The sequence below is a fragment of the Empidonax traillii genome, unplaced genomic scaffold (assembly GCF_003031625.1).
Source record: "Empidonax traillii isolate 1590-97213 ecotype Southwest subspecies unplaced genomic scaffold, ASM303162v1 scaffold380:size670999, whole genome shotgun sequence".
Classification (NCBI taxonomy): domain Eukaryota; kingdom Metazoa; phylum Chordata; class Aves; order Passeriformes; family Tyrannidae; genus Empidonax; species Empidonax traillii.
Genome location: NW_020955573.1, coordinates 642,874 through 662,111, shown reverse-complemented (window position 1 = coordinate 662,111; position 19,238 = coordinate 642,874). Strand labels below are relative to the sequence as shown.

The 19,238-nt window shown below is 44.0% G+C and overlaps 1 protein-coding gene across 6 annotated transcripts in view; it reads left to right on the top strand.

Annotated features, from left to right (window-relative positions):
• The window catches only part of HDX (highly divergent homeobox), a 40,406-nt gene that overhangs the window by 8,830 nt on the left and 12,338 nt on the right, over positions 1-19,238 (top strand). For 4 of the 6 annotated variants that reach the window (XR_003572300.1, XM_027893090.1, XM_027893088.1 and 1 more), the window contains 4 exons: positions 1,315-2,439; positions 5,305-5,358; positions 13,495-13,641; positions 17,240-17,447. Coding sequence is in view for 5 of the 6 variants with exons in the window: in XM_027893090.1 (XP_027748891.1) it covers positions 1,315-2,439; positions 5,305-5,358; positions 13,495-13,641; positions 17,240-17,447 (1,534 nt within the window). In the remaining variant the exon portion in view is untranslated. Of the gene's footprint in view, positions 1-1,314; positions 2,440-5,304; positions 5,359-13,494; positions 13,642-14,239; positions 15,101-17,239; positions 17,562-19,238 lie in introns of those variants that run through there. The other 2 variants (XM_027893092.1, XM_027893091.1) reach the window with 2 other exon arrangements.

Sequence of the window (19,238 nt, the reverse complement as noted above, 5' to 3'; positions counted from 1 at the left end):
AGTGAGACCAGTCTGGGTTGGTTTTTAATTGGTTTACCAGTGACACGCTGACAACAACAACCCTTCCCGCTCCTGGATTATTACCTGGATTCCCCTCCCTCCCAATAGCCTGGACACATTAAAACTTTCTCTCTGAGCTCTTGGTGGTGGGAAACTGTGAAAGTCAGCCAGGGATTGAGGCTCCTGGAACAGGCAGACAGTTGTAACAGGAATCTGGATGCTGATGGTGCACTCAGGGCCTGCTCTGCTATTTTTGTGCTGATTGAATGTCCTGGAGGAGGCAGCCAGTCTCTCCTCTCCGGGCAGTCCTCCTTCACTCTCCTGATTTCCTTTCCCTCTCACTTTCCCTTCCTGCAGTGAAGTATCAGGGCCTTTTTCCTTCAGTTTTATTCCCTCCCTGATTTACAACCCTTAGAACTTGTGAAGGGTTTTTTCCCCACTTGTGAAGTGCTCCCATAGAACTGCATCCCGTTTTTCCAATCTTGAGCCAGGTTGGGGAAAAAAAAAAAAGTCCTATTTTCCCGTTTATGATTTGATGTAAACCCCTACAGATCTTCTTACTGCAATACATGAAATATATTCTCCCTTGCAAAATCGGGAGATTTGAAGAGTGTTTGTAATCTTGCTGGTCTCCCAGGTGGCAAATGCTTTTTCTCCTCTCTTCCTTCTTGTGTTCATCATCTCTTTATTAAGTCTCAGAGTAACCCAGGTAATTTTGCTAACCTCACCCAAGCATTTATTCCTTTTTTTTTTTGTTTTGCCAATTCAGTTTTAAACCTTTGAGGGGAGTTCAGGTGGGTGTTTGGATAAATGATGGGGGTAAGAACTGAGGACATGGTCAGGAGGACTCTCAGCGGAGTCAAATCTGACTTGTGCTGTCTCATGAAACTGTATTTTAATAGTAGTGCTAGTAAGCTGGTGATGGCTCTGCAATCCAAGGTGCTGAACACTAAAATCTTAAATTTGGGGGGATTAGTCACAGTGGTGTCAATGAAATACATCTTGAAGGTAATTTTGGCAGAGGAGGCATGATATGGTATCAGGATTTTTGAGAAACTGGGGCTTTGGAATTGTGACTGGACTTCTCCTGTTATTAGTGTGTGGATCCCAAGCAGGAGGGGCCTGGTTTTCCACCCTGCATTGTTCAGACTCTGCATAATGAGTAGATGATTTACGTGTTTGTCAACTTAGGTCACTTCAACTCAGCATTCAACTTCAACACTTAACATTTCACCAGACCTGCTTCAAAATGGAATTGCCTGATTTTTGTGAGTCTTTAATGCCTGGTTTTGTGTTTGCTGTCGTTGCTTGCAGACGTGGGTTGGCAATAAGAGGAGGAAGATGAGCAGCAAGAGCGCGGTGGAATCCGGAGGGACCCCCCCAGGGACGGCCCCTGCCACTCCCTCGGTGCCCCCAGAAGCGGCCGTTCGGAACGTGGTCAACATTGCCCGGTCCCACAGCCAGCAATCCTCCTGGAGCTCCTCGAATAATGACGTGATAGTGACTGGGATTTACAGCCCTGCCAGCTCCTCGGGCAGGCAGGGCTCCACCAAACACACCAACGCTTCCGTGGCCGAGATGCACAAAACCTCCATCCCCAGGCTCCCGGGGAAAGGCAACGCAGAGTTCCAGCAGCAGCACATCCCTCTAGGACGACAAGTACCACACTGTAAAAATGCTTCCCTATTGGTAGGGGAAAAGACCATTATTTTATCCAGGCAGACGAGTGTGGTCAATTCTGCAAACTCCATTTACAGCCACACGAAGAAAAGCTACGGCGGCTCATCAGTGCAGACGGCGGAGCTGGTGTTACCTCAGAAACCCATGATATGCCACAGGCCCTGCAAGGCTGAGCCCGTGGGCTGTCACAGGTTACATAAACCAGAGCACGTGGCTCTGGCATCGCACATGCCCCACGGGCAGAGGGCTCACCCCAGGGAACCTGCCTGCAGCACCCAGAACCTGGAGATCCGCGAGGTGTTCTCCCTGGCGGTGACGGACCAGCCGCAGAGGATCGTGGCGGGAAGCACAAGGCAGAAACATTCCTCTCTGGAGGGCAGCTGCCTGTCCATCGCCATGGAGACGGGGGACGTGGAGGACGAGTACGCCAGGGAGGAGGAGCTGGCATCCATGGGAGCACAAATCCAGAGCTACTCCAGATACTGTGAGAGCAGCAGCTCTGCCCGAGCGGAGAACCAAAGCGCAGCCGTGCCGGGGCCGGGCCGCAGCGGGGGCTGTGGGGCACAGGGGGGCAGTGCCAGGGACCTGCCTGACGGTGTCCTCTACCACAGCAGAGATTACCACCTGCCTGCACGGACCTCACTGCACACCACAGCCAGCACAATGTACAGCAGTGCTAATGCAGCCAGGAGTACCTTTTCTCCTCATTTCACATCTTCAAGTCAACTGAGGCTGTCACAAAACCAAAATAATTACCAGGTAATCCGTCAGTTTATCTCTGCCTTCAGTCCTTGAAGCCAAGGTTGTAGATAAATGCTGTGTATAAATATAATGTAGATAAATGTTGTCTCTCAAAGCTGGTAGCAGCTAAGAAATAGGTTCACTTTGCTGCAGGCTTTTGCTCCTTTCAGTGGAGACAGTTCCTTCTTAAACACAGTGCAGGCAGCACTGCAGGGTGGTGCCACTCTTACCTGTCCAGCTGAGCCCCTGGTAGCTGTATATTGAAGATGAGTGAGGGGTCCATCAATTCAGCAGCTCAGCTTTGGCTGCAGGAGGGTCATACCCACGAGCTGATGCTCACACCTGTGCTGTTCTGACCCAGCAATACCCTGGGCTGTTCTCTGTGCACGTCACGTGTGCTGACATCGGTGTGCTCTGCAGTTGCTCACCCTCACTGATGTCAGCGTGGATTCCTGTACCCCCTGTGCAGGTGCCAGTCTCCTGGAGCTGTGCCTGTGAGGGATTAAGGTCTCCTGTGAAGAGTTAACATGATGGGACACACTCAGGGAGCAAATATTCATCCTTTCCCACAGCATCTAATTCAAATACCAGTTTTACATTCAATCCCTTTATTCCCCACCCTGTGCTAAAGTCCCTTTAGTGATCCTGAGGGGAGAATTAAATGCAGATAATTGAAGAACTAAAAGATGTTCAGAAGAAACTGCAACACTTGACACATTTTTTTTTAATTATTTGTTATTACTAGAGGAGTGAAAGTTGTGTGGAAAACATCCAAATTGATATTTTTCATGGATTTTTATGCCATGTGGCATGACATGGCCTAGAGACACTGAGATAAAAGTCTTTCCAGCTGGCAGGATGTGATTCTGCATGTCTTACCTTCATGCATTTGCTTGTTATTGCCTTTTTAATTTATCCTGAAAATGAACCATGTCAACACCATACCAGCTTTTCCTGTGCTATCTCTATAACTGGTTTTAGTTTTTTTTTTCTTTTACTCACCCCTGTAATAATAATCTACCTAATTTTTTGAGAACTGAATTCATCTGTGCTTTTTTGACCTCCCTGACTGCCTCGGGGACCTTGTTCTTTGGATTTGGGAATGCAACTCATACGGAGGAAGCTTTTTTTCCCCATCATATCCCTTGTCATTGCAGAGTTCTAAACCTTGGAAAACCTGAGCAGGTTGCTGTTAATTCCCTTGTTGCTGTGAGCAGGCACCCTGTGAACCTCCTGGCTATTAGAGATTTCATAAGGTGCTGTCTGAATCCTTTTCTTGTAGTCAGTTCATGTTCATTTTATTGCCCATGTTTAGCTAATTTATCCAGCAGTGTAGGAATGAAAATCCTTAAACTTGGGGAGATCTTCCTGAATTTAAAAATAGATTAAACCTGAGCTAAATGATTACTGGAATAGTTGGAACATTCAGGCAGATGCTTCTTCAAAGTCAGGACGGTGTGATTTGTGTTTTGATGAAGTAATTACTGTCGTGTATTGGTGGGGTATCTAATTAGCAATTAGTTATAGCTTCCTTACTGGTTCAATTAATCAAATTCATGTTAGTGTAACTTAAGACTAAATTTAATTAAGTGATCAATTTTAATGCCTGAGCAGTTTCAGTAAACAAATTGTTCAACCTTCTTACTTGTCTTAGTTTGACTTTTAAGTGTGTAGAAGTAGAGAGGCTGTTTGTGCTGTCCTTGAGGCTGAATTGGGGTTTAATCTTGGTTTCTTCCCCCTCCCTAGAGGACAAAAATACTGTTAAAGATGTGTATTTTTAGGATTGTAATAATGGATGTAACTTGTTTATACAGAATTTATAACCTCTGTGTGTGCAGTGAAGAAATTAATATTTTAGCCTCAAGATCTGATGCAGACTTGCCCTTAGGAGGGGATGGAGCTCATTTCTACCCCCTCAACCCACTTTGTGCTGTAATGAGAAAGTGTCTGACCTTGGGCAACCTCCAAGTGCTTCCAGCTAAGAGCTTGAAGAATAAAAGTGTCTTGTGGGCTTGTACCCCAGCCAGCTGTCCCAGGGGTGCTGGTCTGGTTGTGCTCATGCTGCAGGAGTCACCAGGAGAGCACCTTGCAAGTATAAAAACTCTTAGTGGAGTTTGGCTCAGGCAGCAGAAGCACACAGGTTTTCCTTCCTCACATGTATTGCAGACAGGACTTGAGATGGATTAATGTCAGAGCTGTGTTTGTTGTCTCAGGCATTGCTGTCTGCAGCAAAGATGAACATGGAATCCTAAATAAGCCTAAAATATTCCTGGCTGTGACACATTTCAGAGGGCCAGGGAAAACAGTCTGAGATTATTATTTAATAAAGTCTGACCTCTGGGAATGATGGAGAAGCAATGGAAATTGAGGCAGCTAACCTTTGCCTTCACACCCTTCTCTTTCCTTCTCCAACCTGATATCCCTAATTTTTCTGCTAATGCTCAGATCCTTGACATCTGACAGCGAACAGCTCAGTGAGGAACACGAGAGCATTTTTGCAGAAAGTTTAATTGATGTAGTTTAGAAAACTGTGAAGGCAGTTCTGTCACACATCAGCCCTTGTCTGACTCCAGTCTGCTCGGTCCTGCCAGTCTGGGGACAAACTGAAAGTGAAATGTGGTGAAACACAAGTTTTGAGATACCAAAAGTACAGCCAAGTTGCCACATCGTTATCTTCACCCTCACCCAAAGAACAACAGTGTTTTAGTTTTAACAGAAAGGCCCAGCGTGACTTTGCTTGTAAATCTTAACCTGTTTAACAGACATTGGTACCTGAATTGAATATACAGTGCTGAAGTCTGATGAAAGCTGCTAAGTTTTAGCTCTCACAGCAATTTAAGCTGCTTCTTGTTTTCTGTTCTGTTTCCTCCTTGCCCTCTACAGATTTCAGGAAACCTTACTGTGCCTTGGATTACAGGTTGTTCCAGAAAAAGAGCAGTAAGTACATTTCTATTTAAGTATCTAATACATCAAGTGAAGCAATGGAAAGCTGAGAAAAATATATTTTTGAAAATGTCAGTTCTGTTTACCTTGTGTTGAATGTTTTCCCTTTAACTAAAACAAATATTATCTGCAGGTGCAGTGTTTCAGGTGAGGTAAAGTTGATGTTTATCTTTAAAAGCAAGCCAAGGTGATAATCTGGTGTGAAGTGATGTGATGCTCAGGTGTAGGAATTGTCTATTAGGTGAAATATTACATCAGAATTGACGGACTGGGAGTTTGGAGCTCAGAATATGTTTTTTATATTCCAAATAAAATGATTGTTAATTGAGGTAACTGAGTGCTTAAGAGAGCAACTCCCTGTGCAGCTTCTTTGCACATGCACAGAATTAGTCTGGGCTGTCCATAGGAACTTTAAAGTATAATTTTATCCACATTCATGTCATTTCACGTTAACAGAATCAGCCAGGTTGGTGTCCTCATTTCAGAAATGACTCCAAACCATAACAAACAGCTTTAGTCAGGGAAAAAAAACCCCTCCGTCCAACTCTTTTGTTAGATTACTGCTCAGCATTTCTGGCTTCTCTTTGAAGACATCTCAGTTCTGCTTCATCACCAGGAAAATGCACCCTGAGCCTGCAGGTTGGATGGTACAGCCGAGCTCTCCAGCGGCTGCTCTGCCAGATCCAGTGGGAGGTGTTTGTCATGGAAACCAAACTTACCCATCCCAGCCCCCAGTCCACGGAGCTGGCACTGTCCTGGCAGTGGGTGCTGCTTTGGCAGTGAGGTCTGGGTAATGGAACAACCTTTCCTTGCCTCCTCCTGCTGTAACCAGTAGTTTTTTCTTTATTTATTAATTTTGGTTATTCTGTTTAGTCTCCAAAAGGTGTGAGTCTGGTAGTTTCCTGCTTAAGCAGGAATCTAAGAAGCATAGCATTGTGTGTTCTCTCAGACTTTTTCTAGATCTCAGCTTCCCTTCCCTGGACACTCTCCAGCCCCTCACTGTCTTCCTTGCAGTGAGGGACCATTAAAAATGGTTATTAGGGAATTCTTTTTCCTTAGACCTTTACCCCTGTGTATTTTTAATCAACCAAATGCCTAAACCCCTTGGTTAATACAATCTGGTTTGACACCATCAGTGTCCAGGTTTGTGGATGCACTTGCCCAGTTTGAATGCAGGATCAGCCTTCCTAAGGAGACAGGGTTAGGACCTGGCACCCTAAAACTGCTGTGTACACACAGGTGTAAGACAACAAACAGCTCCCACTTCCTGAGAAACTTCACTTTCAACTGTGAAATCGTTTTGAAGAAAGAGCGTGAGGGAACAGAAATAGAATGGCTGGAGTTGTAGAAGTGCCATTATGGCAATTACTGCCATTCAGACAGGAAAAAGGCTAATCTGGATTTTGTTTAAAAGGGAGAAGATCATCTTTTAGATGCTCTGAATTTTTAATCTTTTGCCTTGATGTTTTGTTTTCCTTGTCCTGTCCTTCAGCTGCATCGGGAGAGAAATAAAAGCTGTGCAGTTCTGCAGAAACTCTTTCTCTCTGCTGGAAGATGACGTAATCCTGATTGTTAATGAATATTAGGCTAGAAATATCACCCTCTCAGTTACTGATGAGAGAGCCTTTGGAAATTGCAGAGTTCTGTGTTCTATCCTGGTGCATGTGCATTGGCCTTTACAAATGCATTGATTTTTGATTTTTCACAGGGTGGTGGAAGGATAGCAAGGATTCAAAAATAGCAGTGGAGATACTGGTTAAAGAGAATTAAAAGGGGGAAAATATCCTCACTTTTGCCCTTAGATTTAAGTCTTATGTGTATGACTGTGTTTCAGCTCTGTGTCATCTGAGGTCCCAGCAAAGTGGTTAGTGTTTGGGGTACATTTAAATATGCTGGTATGATATGGGAAACATTTGTCACACAGGTGATGGCTCTGGGTAAGCTGTGCCTTAGCTGTGAAGTTTTCTTTTGGGGGAAAAGAAGGGGTTTGATCTGCCCAGAGCTTCAGCTTGGGCTCTGTGGGCTCTCAGTCCAACATGTATTTGGGGAGGGGAAATACCTGAAATGAGTAGAGAGAGAGAGTTCCTGTGCTGAATTTTGACTTTAAATTGCTCTTTGCACGTGGCCTGTTTGAATAAAACTCTGGAGAAAGTGACATTAAAGTGTCCCCCTTGGAGTCCTCCTGCCACAGGAGGAGAACAGGGGCCACACTTTGGGTCAGGGGAAGGAGCTGCTCTAACCCAGGTCGGTGTGAGCCCTCCACCAGTTCTGTGGCACATCCATGGGCATGGGGAATACAGCTGGATTGTGGGGAGGAAGCATCAGTGGGACTGCTGAGGAAAGTGCTCCTTGGAGTGGGTCTGAAAGGCTCCTGGGAACTGTCTGCTGCTGGAAGTGGATGTGAGCTGGAGAAATAATACCTTAGAGCAGCTTTACAGTGAAGCCCCCACAGGGATTAAAGCTGCCTGGAGTCAGAGGGCACCTCAGCTGTGCCTTTTGTTTTCAAACTACACCAACAGGAAGTTCTCTTCACCTGCACAGATTCCTCTGCTCTCCCAGGAGGGAAGAAAAGCGGTTTAGTCAAGTTGCTTGGAGCATGTCTGAGCAAGACAGTTGGGATCTTCAGTGAGGGAGATGAGCCAAGCTGAGGGGCTCCACAGGGCTGGCTGGGAAACTGTCCTTGTTCATACTTGGTGTCATTGGGAATATTGGATAACGTGTTTCCTCCTCCTGGGAAATATTTCAGCACCTGTCTCAAGATACTCCTCCATTAGATGATCCAGAGCACGTCCTGGCCTTCCTCCTGGGAACAGCACCTTTGTCCAGGAGCAATCCTCAGGGAATGCAAAGGGAGAGCAAGTCTGGTCATCACTGTAGACAAAATACCTCTTTTTATTTATTATATGACATGCAATGGCACAAACCACCTTGGCTTATTGTGTGCTGTGAACCTGCAGGCCAGAAATATCTCACATCTGGGCAGGAACTGTAAAAGAGACTCTCTGGTCTAATGGGAGGAAGATATTAATAGATTAAGTAAGAATCATGATTATTACCACCTAAAAATCAGTTTACTTTGGGGCTGAATGTTCAGTGTTTAACAAACTAGTTCAAAATCTCAAGAAGGGCAAATTTTTGGTTTATGTGGATTGAGGGTTGGTTTGGAAATCACAGAGTGAGATGACGAGTTCAGAGTGTGACTTTTGGCTAGGCTGTTGCCTTTTTTTTCTTTTTTCTCTTTTTTTTTTTTTTTTTCATCTCCTTGGCTGAGTTTGGTTTAGAAATAGATATTAACAGAATATGTATAATTCTGGCTGAGTGTTGAAGCTCATGAGAGAGTTACAGCTCTTCTCCTACTGCTTCCATCAGAGCAAACCTCAGGCTTCCCCAGCCAGTGGGGAAGGATGCAAAACATCTCTGATGCAGAAATCTAACAGTGTGTGCCCTGAGAGTGTGTCAGCAGTACGAGTTGAAGGTGCCTTCAGATGCTGCTTTTCCAAAGTCCTTTGTGCCTGCAGTTTGTGCAGCTGTGTGTGAGCAGCAGGATCAGGGTGTCATTGATGTGGGGGCACTGGGGAAACCTGAACCTAAAACCTCAGACTGAAGGAATGTGTCATCTGGCACAGCTTTAATGAGGTTAAATGTCTTGGTAGTGTTAGGGGACAATGCAGACCTTCAGAATTTGTATATCAAGAAATAATAAACAAGAGTAAGAGTCATATTAAATGGTGCAGATGGGGAAGGGGAAACCATAGTCAAATGGTTCAGAAATAACTATTAATACATATAAATAAGATCTTGAGACAGGAAATGATAATCCCCTGAAAAAATCAGACATTAATTAGTGTCAGGGTTCAGAGAGCTGAATGCTGGTGTCATTGGGAATGAAAAACTGACACGGTGCTTGTACAGAAGAATCCAGGATTTGTTCATACCTTGAATGCTGTGCTCGCTTCTGATCTTCCCATCCCTCCCAAAGTACAACAGAGGAGCAGTGACAGGGATCAAAGGCATGGCAAATTTGCTGTGAGAGGTTTGTTTGCTAAAAATAACCATTACCTCAGCCCGTTTCATCACCGAGCATCAGAACTGAATGTTGATTTAATGTGATTTCACTGCAGTTTAAATGAACACAGCACTGAGTGCTCAGCTGGAACGTAAGTGCAATAGCTACTACGTTTATATGAACCCTCCAGTTTTCTCATTTTTTAGCATGTCTTTGATTAATAATCTGAGATTTGTGTCTAGCTTTTGTGCACGTGGCCTGGAACATTTTCAACTCAGGCATAAAACTGGATCTAAAAAAGCAGGATCTAAGAAAAGGCAGGATAAGGACACTCCAGGGCCGGGCAATTATTCATCCCAATTATAGACACCGGATTTGCACCACAGATCCTGCCTGCACAGTGGGTGTGATGAGGGGTCGGCACAGTGCCAGGAATGTCTCCAATAAACTGGGTCATCTCTTCCAAGGATGTTGTTATTACACTTGGGAGGTCGGGGGATCAGCCGGGTTTAACCCTGCGCGCGGCACAACTGCCAGGATTGCTTTTCCTTGGGAACTGAGAGTCTGCTTTCTGCTGGAAGAAGCTTCTCCTGATTTTTTTCACTGTGGACAACAGAAGTGGTCAATGTGAGGAATTCAGCCACCAGCCAGCGCTGCTGGGGGTAAAGCCGAGCCTCGAATTGGCAAACCTGGGATCTGAAGAGAGGAAATGAGAACTGAATTCATAGTTTGATTTAAGGAAGCAAAAATAAGAACTGAATTACTGCCTTGTCTTCATCTACAGGAAATATTGCCGTAAATATGAAGCTTTTCAATATTATCCTTTGATATTTTTTCCTACAACTGTGACTGTGAAAAAACATTTGTAGGACTTGAGTTTTTCCTCTTGCTTCCTCAGTTCCTCTGCTGATGTTAAGCATGAGAAGGTTATTAACTACATTGATGGGAGCATAGTTACATGTTCAGTGTAGAAATTCTTTACCCTTTATTTTCTCACAAAAGTCACTGAGTGTTGTAAAAGCATTATGTAATTTTTAAGCAGTTTATAATGCAGGAGTCAAACTTGAGTATAATCCATGTCAAGGGGATGATCCTGTAATTGAAGGTAGTTTGCGATTTCCCTAAGAAATTGCTGATTAAGGCACATGGCACAGCATGTTACACGAAGGCAGTTAATCTGGATCTGAAATTTGGACATGCTGAACTGTTATAAACATCCAGAGAGCTTAAGGACTGACACTGAGCCCAGGATGGTGGGGCAGCAAAGAGGAGCAGGGTGTGTAAATGATCATCCTTTGGGGTCTCTGTTCTCCTTTTCCTCTGTGCCCCGGGATGGGTGTCAGGGTGATTCCTGTGCTGGAATGAGGGACAGGATGAGGTGTCTGGTGCAGCAACTGGAACAGCAAAAAGCAAAAAAACACATTGTCAGCTGAAACACTGGGAATTATTTTTGACAAGGAGGTAAAAAAAACCCTCCTATTTTTTCCTCCATTCATTTCCATGGCAAGTGGCTGCCAAAGACCTTTTTGGGAGTGTAGCTACAGGAGAGTTCTCTGAACTTTAAAACATCTGCTTTGATCTAAACTCTTGAGACTGACTCTACAACTATAACTACAGTTGTAGTAGATGACCAGAATTAACATCCACCCATCTAAAATGGAAAAGATGTGAGACTGCATTTTTAAGTAAAATTTTTGAAGGTCAGGTGGCTGCTGCTTGCTTCTTGTCTTGAGTAAGTAAAGGCTGAGCAGGCTCTGCATCCTTCCTGAGCACCATCTCTTTGGTAACTTGAGTCAGTCGCTGTGTGTCTTTGTGCAGTGCAGGATCCTCTTGCATCTCATGTTCCTGCTGGCCAGTTCTTCTCAGGGTTCTTTCAGTAGAAGCATTTCTTAGATAATTGGAAAATCACGTGGCCAACAGAAACCTGAGCTCCCTCCAACAGCAGCTGCTCTTTCCTTGGGTTTTGTTCTAATCTGAAAAAAACACAACAAACTTTAATGGGAGAAGACAACCCTGACTGTGGCTGCTCCCTTCCCTGGGCAGTAACATCAGACAGGTTTCTTTTTGCTTCTCCCATTTCTCCCCTCTGCTGGCAGGGGGAATGTCCCCAGCGCGTTCCTTTAGCTGTGCATGTCGTGTTCTGTGCTCTGGCTGAGCATAGATCACAGGGAGCTGTGCTGGGGAGGTCCCTGTCAGTGGTTGCAGCAGTGCTGTCACTGTGAACTCTCCAGCAGCAAAGAGAAATGTTATTTATTTATGTTTCAAAAACGCTCGGTGTCCTTTGGAAGGCGAGGTTGCCCTGAGCACTCAGGAATGCAGGCCAGGCCAGGGTGACTCGTTCCTCCCTGTACTTGGAGCGTTGGTATCACTCTCCTTCCTGCCTTCCCTTTCCTCAGCTCTCCCACCACAGAGCAGTCCTTTTGGAAGTCAGTCTGTTTTGCCAGCAGCTATAAAAGGAGCTGTTGCTCCAGCGATCCAGGAGATAACTACACTTTTGTTCCTTGGAAAGGGCTTGTAGGTAGGAGGAGCAGCTCAGGTCAGGCGTGCCGGGAGCGCCACTCGGCTCAGGGTGAACGGGCACCAGGGATTTGACTGTGCTCAGCCTGGAGCAGTCTTGAAATGTGCCAAGTGGATTCCTTTTGGATGAAGATAGCCTGGAGCTTGCTGTCTGGGGGCATCTCCTGTGCTGTGGCTGCTCAGGGGGTGCAGGAAGCAGGAGAGCCGCTCCGGCCGTGCTGTGTCCGTGGATGCTCCGCTCTGCCCCTGGGTACCATCAGCAAAGGATGGGTGGGATGGAAACACCTTCTGTAATTCTGGACTTGGGTGGATGAAATGAGAGCCAGGAAAAACTCCTGAGTGCCTGGTTACAGTTAATAATCATAGAATCGTGGAATTGTGACAGTTGGAAAAGATCTCGAAGGTCATCGAGTCCAACCAGACCATCTTTGAATATACCTGGTACATTTATTACTGTGACACCCAGGATTATTTCAAGGAGACAAGGGTTTGATCCCCCTATTTTGAGTTCAACGTTAAGGTGATTCAGGTGCTTCTAACATTTTTTTAAAAAGTGGTTTTTAAAAGAAGAAAATTGCAAGGATTACCATATTCTGAAGATTAACAAAAGCTAGAACTGGTAACTCTACAAGGTTGCCAAAATGATCCTATTTCTGCAAAATTGCTTTTTACTCCATTTTAAAATTACTTAATTCCAACTTTTCAGTTTTTAAATGAGCAAACACTGAGTTCAGCTATTGCAGTCATGAACAAAATGAACTACTGAAATAATGACAAATGTGCCACGTGGGCTACAAGTTCACAGTGCAGACTTTGTGGTTTCATTTCTGTGCTCTGAATAGCAGGAGAGGTGACAGACATGGGTTGGTGTAAAGAAACTGCAGATTTTAATTAAAATTCTGTGTGAAAAGCTTTTGATAAAGGTTGGAAGCTCTACCAGAGGAATGCACTGTTTGCCCACCCCAGTTCAGGCAGTGGTAGGATGTTCAGGATTTCTTTTTCAGTGTTACTCCTTTTATCAGTGATCCACTATCACATATTTTGACAAATGTAGACAAAGGGTTTGGGAACTCTCAGATAAACAGTGGAACCAATTTAACTCCAGCTTCCCAAATAAACATTAAAATATTCCCTTTAGGAAGTCAGAATCCTTTGAATTATGCATGCATTGTAGTTTGCAGTAAGATAAAAGAACTTTAAGGGGGGGAGGGTGAGAAACTTGAAAAGCCTTAAGGAGTAATTTGCATAAATTGGGTGGAGAGAGTAAACAGCACAAGTGGAAAAAAGTTCTTTTCAGTAAGGCCTTATAGGATGAGATAAAAAAAAAAAATGACAAAAAAAATCAGGTGGAGTTGAAGCAAAGCTGAAGTGCTTTAAACCTGCCAATGCCTTTAAAGCAAATCCCAGGGAACTCTGAACTGCCCTGCATAAAAAAAACCCCAACCCTTTAAAAAATAAACTCTTAAGGGAGAGCTAAAAGAGAAGAGCCATGGAGACAGTACAACTTATGCCTTACTGTACGTGAGACCTCTGGCAATGAAATGATCAGGGTAAGCAGATTTTTTTTTTTTTTTTTTTAATCTAACAGTGTGGTTTTTATCGTGCAGCTACAGGACCGCACACAGTTCAGTGACCGAGACTTAGCCACCCTCAAGAAATACTGGGACAATGGCATGACCAGCTTGGGCTCAGTCTGCAGAGAGAAAATTGAAGCTGTGGCTGCAGAATTAAATGTTGACTGTGAAATAGTGCGGGTAAGAAATCCAGAGTCTTCCCTTATCTTGTCGCTGGAGCAAAAATAGGACAGATGAAAGGCTTTAAAAATTTCATGAGGAAGCTTGAAATAGATTTCACATATTACATAATGAATGACCACGCTGGGAAGTGCTCTCCTGCTCCTTCTGCATCTATATATAGTAGAAGCCCTCAGGTAAGATCTTATTGATCAGCAGCAGAAGCAGCACTACAAGCTGTTTGACATCCTCTGGAGTAAGATTTTAAGTAAAAGTGTTTCATTTTGTAGGGAGATCCTAGAAGACTGAAAAGTGCTATTTATATTGCTATTAAGATACGAAAAAAAGACCTTTCCGTAGACAAAGGGAAAGGATTTCTCATTCATGCTTATAGGGAAAAAAACATGGGAAAGAAAATGCTCCAAAATAGGAAAAAAATATTTAACAGGAGCATCTTGAGGGCAGGTTGAGACGTGATGGAGAACACAGAGCACTGTGAACAGTTCTGGGTTCAATTTGATAGTCCATGTAGGTGTGGCTGAGGAGGGATTGCTTTCCAGGGTCCAGGTGTGGTGGAGGTCACCTGACTCCCAAGAACACTCCACATCATCTCTTCCAGAGGCTGGGAAGTTTGGTACATCCTCAGCTGATGCCACATGAGCAGAGATACAGCATCACTCTCCAGCTGGGGGGGTCTCAGTCACTCCAGCTCTGTCCATCCTCAGGAAACAGTCTGGCTGTCTTTCAGTCAGACAAAAACATGACAAGAGCCTCCATAACAGGCAGGACAGCTGGGATCAGTGCTTTCAGTCTCCATCCTCTTTTTCCACCTCCTTCCTAAATTCCTGCCATTGCTGCAGAAGCAGAACTTGGAGCCCTTATTGAAACCCTCCTGTTGGTGAGACCTCTGGGTTGGAACATCAGAACGGTACCAGAGCTGCTCTCAGTGTTAACACAGATCTCATCATTTACTTGTTTGCCTGAATTCTAAAAAAAACCACTAAACTGCACTTTTGGAGGCTGAAAAGAATTACCCTTTTCTCTGTAGAGAACAAAGCTGCTCCCTTGTTTCCCAAGCTCTTCAGTTTGCTTTCTGAAAGGTGGAGCTGTTCCCACTACCAGCACCTCCTGGACATGACACAGCTCATTTACAGCACAGTGACATCCACTGCTCCCTTAGTTTGTTCCCGTAGGAATCACACAGGGTGACACTGGGAAGTTCTGTGCATACATTTAATCTGCTGCAATGCTTTTGTCCTCAGGGCAAGGCTCTGGCATAACCTGTACCAGAACACACACAAGTGAAGGGAAAAAAAGATGTCATTTCTTCTTTATTGTTAGCAGTGGCTGCCCCACCTCTGCCCCTGGTTCCTCTATATGGCAGACTTGGGAATTGCAGCAGGAATTGTGATGTAAAAAATAAATAAATGCCGCATATCTAAAATAGTACTGAGTATCTATATAAACCCAAGTGCATATATATATATATATATTTATACAAATACTTGGGTTTATGTATATATGTGTCTATAAAAATAAAAAATTTATATACATGAACTCCCACCAAAACCTCATTAAACTTAAAATATTTATCATTTTTTACATTCAATATCGCTGATTACATTTTGGTTGGGTTCTTTGTTTTGTGGGAGTTTTTTTGTTGTGTTGTTTTGTTTTGGTGTTTGGGTTTTTTGTTTGTTTTGTTTATACATGTTTATTAATTCATTAAAAAAAATAGCAGAATAGCCCTTTTGGCAGCAAGACAGACATTTGCTAAGGAGGGATGTCAGCTGTGGAGCTCCTCAGAAATATGGGAGGAACATAACACAACTTCATAACAATTTTATTTTTTCTTTTTATTAATAGAATAGAAAGCTTTTGGTTATAAGAGATCAAAGCTACTCCTAAGCACCCACTGTAGGGTAAAGACATCTCCTCCTCTTTGCCAGCAGTTCACCAGGTAAAAGCTGGTGACACTATAAAAACATGTTCATCTTCTATGACATGTTCAATATGTTCAGTGAAAGCTTTTCTGCTTTGAAAGGTGCATAAAAAGACAAAACCTGCCTTTCCCAAGTGCCTCAGTTTGTTCTGAATTTTTTACTAAAAAAGAAGTAGATTCAATTTTAAATTTTCTAGTTGTTATCACTGTTTATTACTATCACAAGATTATGGGAAAATTTAAGGAATGGCAATGCACAGCTTGGAAAAAAAGAGATCTAGATCACAAAGGGCTGCTTGTGGGGTTCTTTCTTCTTTTATTTTTTTCCCCCAAACAATATAGAATATACCAAATTATCTGGTTAGCTCTCTGCATACCTGTTGTGCAGTCTTCAAAGAGGAAAGCCAGCAAGCTGGGAAAGCAAACACCACCCAACGAAAAGGATTTGCCAGAAATAGTGTTCAGCATGTCACCTTTTAGCTAGTTAGAGATGCAGCTTGAAAAGATCTTTTTTCCAGGGTTAGCACAGCATGAAATTGCCTTTAGTAGTTGGGACTGCTGTTAATATTTTTTTTTATTTTTCTTTTTGAATATCAAGGTATTACAAGCAACAAGTTTTTTACTAAACTTTTTCACGCTCTCTATCAGAAAAAAGCCCCAGTAATGGAAGGGGAAGGAGAGAGTGAAGAGGAGCAGACAGTTCTCATGACATCACGTTAAACCCTGGTTTGGGTCTTAAATAATTTTTAGTGTAGTCTTTTCTTAATCAGAGAAAGCAAATTAATGAACAGTTGTACAGACCCACTTGGAGAATTTGGAATGTGAGGGGCTTTTTTCCTTTTTTTCTTTTTTGCAATTTAGTTTTATTGATGTCAAATGAACCTAAAGCATCTGTACCCATCCCACCGGGAATGGGTTTCCAGATTCCTGGATCCTGGGCCTGTTCCATCTTCCACCACTGTTCCCAGTGGGCTCCTCTACCTTCCTGCAGGCCTTGTCTTCCAGCCCCAGGGGACTGGAGGATGATGCTGCTCTGAGCTGAGAGTTCTGTCCTCAAAATGGAGCGATGTAGATCTGTCACCTTGGCCAGTTCCCTGTGGGAAATCCTAGAACAGGTGGGATGTTTGGGTCACTTTAGTCCCCTTCAGGAAATTGCAGAGTGGGAGAACCTGGATCAAAGAATTTAAGTTAAATTTGTTGAATGATTTAGGTGGGGAGAGACCTTAGAGGGTCACCCAGTCCTGCTCTTTATTTGGAGCAGGATTGACTTGGCACTCAGGGCAGGTTTCCCAGGGTGATGTCCAGTAAAATGCTGAGTTCTCTCCAAGGCTGGAGGTGCCAGGGTTCCTATGGACACACCGTCCCTGTGCCTCACTGTAAACAATATTTTTCCTTTTTTTCTCAACTCCAGTCAGAGCTTCCCTTGCTGCCACCTATGCCTGTTGCTGCTTTTCCTTTTGCTGTGCATCTTCCCTTCTGCCTTGTGTTGGAGGACTGGGAGCCTGGACACAGGATCCCAGGAATCAGCCTCACGAGGGTCAAACAGGGGGAATAACCCCTCCCCTGCAGTGCTGCTGCACTCTTGTTGCTGTAGTCCAGATGTGCTGATGTCACTTGGTTGGGGGTCTGTTGCTTTGTCATGGTTTCTGATTCATTCATGTTTATTTCTCTTACAAGACTTGGATTGGGAATCGAAGACGGAAATATCGTTTAATGGGGATTGAGGTCCCACCCCCTAGAGGAGGTCCTGCTGATTTCTCTGATCAATCTGAATTTGTTTCTAAATCAGCACTTAATCCAGGAGAGGAAACTGCTACTGAAGTGGGGGATGATAATGATAGGAATGATGAAGTGTCAATCTGCTTATCTGAAGGAAGCTCACAAGGTATTTGAAATGCAGTTACTGCTGTGCCTGTATTTTTAATTTTGTGCAGTGTGCATGCTTTGGATTCTGTTGTTCACATTCACAAACGTCTGAAAGAGTCTCTCACAGTCACAAGGGCTCCACCTCGGCTCGTTGAAGGTACTGTTTGGTCTCTTTCTTCTCTCCCTCTCTCTGAGTTCTGTTGGGTTTGTTATCACAGAAATTGCAGGAGCCTTTTCTTGCAAGAGCTCCATTTCTGCCTCATTCTCATGAAATTAAATGACAAGTGCACATTTCCCTGGTGCAGCTGAGAGCTGGACTGACAGCACAGATGGACAATTTCTCTTCCCCAAGAAGCCAGGTTTAAAAAATGCTCTCTGAGGCTCAGGAGCCTCAGAACTGCACCCACGGGGTGTGTAAACTGCAGGATCTGGAGTGAGAAGTGCCTGGGATTTAATTCCCTTTTCCTCCCCCTCCCACGAGCACAGGGAATCGATCCCTCCCTTCCCCTCCTGTCCATGAGCTCTGGGCCCCACGAGCTGCTCTGCACATCCCCAGCTCACTAATTGCTCCCAGTGCTTCTGATTAGAGAGATCAATAAAGCCTTTGCTCTCCAAACTAAAAGAAAGCCTGACCTGGGGCCTGCTGGTGCAGCTCAATATGCCAGGCTTGATCTTGTCATCTTGTCAGAACAATTTCAAGGGAAGAATCAGGAGAAGGGAGAGCTGCTGGGAAGGAATTTGTGATGGCTTTGTCATAACCTGCTGGAAAGAGAATAAGATGATAAAGAAATGGGTCAAGTGATTGAAAGGCAAGTGAGATGCAGAATCTCCAAGTCCTTGACTTGCCTGAGGTGTGGAAAGAGCTGATTTAAAGTCAGATCTGCTTGAAAGAAAACAGTGACAGGGGAAGAGTCTGAACCCTCTGTAGTTAAAGTGAGAAATAACAGCACTTTCATTGAGCAAGGCTTTCATAAAACAAGATAAGGCTGGAAGACTTTGAGTAGATTATTAGTGTCAAAGCTTAAGGAAGTGCAAGAAAAATGACAGGATTTCCACAGCATCCAGGAATCCCACTTTCACTCCTTTATTCTCCCACAACAATTGTTTCTATTCATTTCTCCAGTTCAAAGGAGGAGGTTTCACTGCTGCAGCTCAGCTTGTTTTGAACTCCCTGGAAAATATTTCCCTCAATACTTGTGTGCTGTTCAGTCACTGATAGGGATTGTTTTAATGTTTGAGAACTGTAACTTTTGGTCCTCATTTATTAAAAACCCAAACCCATCACAACAAAAACCACTCTGAAAGACAGTTTGGTCACCTAATTAGAGTGACAGTGGTGATGGCTCTTGCTTTTAAGATGTAGAGTGTAAATAAAATAAAGCGAGCTGTACTGTGATGCAAAGTGAAGCATTAGAGCTCTTCTATTGACTCCCCTTTTTTAATTGTGTATTAATTGGGTCCATGCTTTGTGTGAGCACAGCCCTGTGGAGGGTCAGAGCTGTGCTGGGTTCTGTGAGCTGAGGATGAATATTTAAAGAGTTGGGAATGCTGTAGGATCCAAGGGGTGACTCCCAGGGTTATGGAGTGGCTGGTGCTCTGGAATGTTCCCGAGTCCCTGAGGTGCCTCCTCAGTGCCCTCCACCCCCCTGGGTGTGACGAGGATCCTTCGCTGCTCCTGCTCTCCAGTTGTCCCATTTGATCCCATTCCTGTTGCTCCTGCCACTAATTGTCCCCTGAAGCCACAACTGATGGCAGATTAAACTTACTGGAAACAATTTTAAATTAAATTTGCTCAGTTTAGAGATATTCA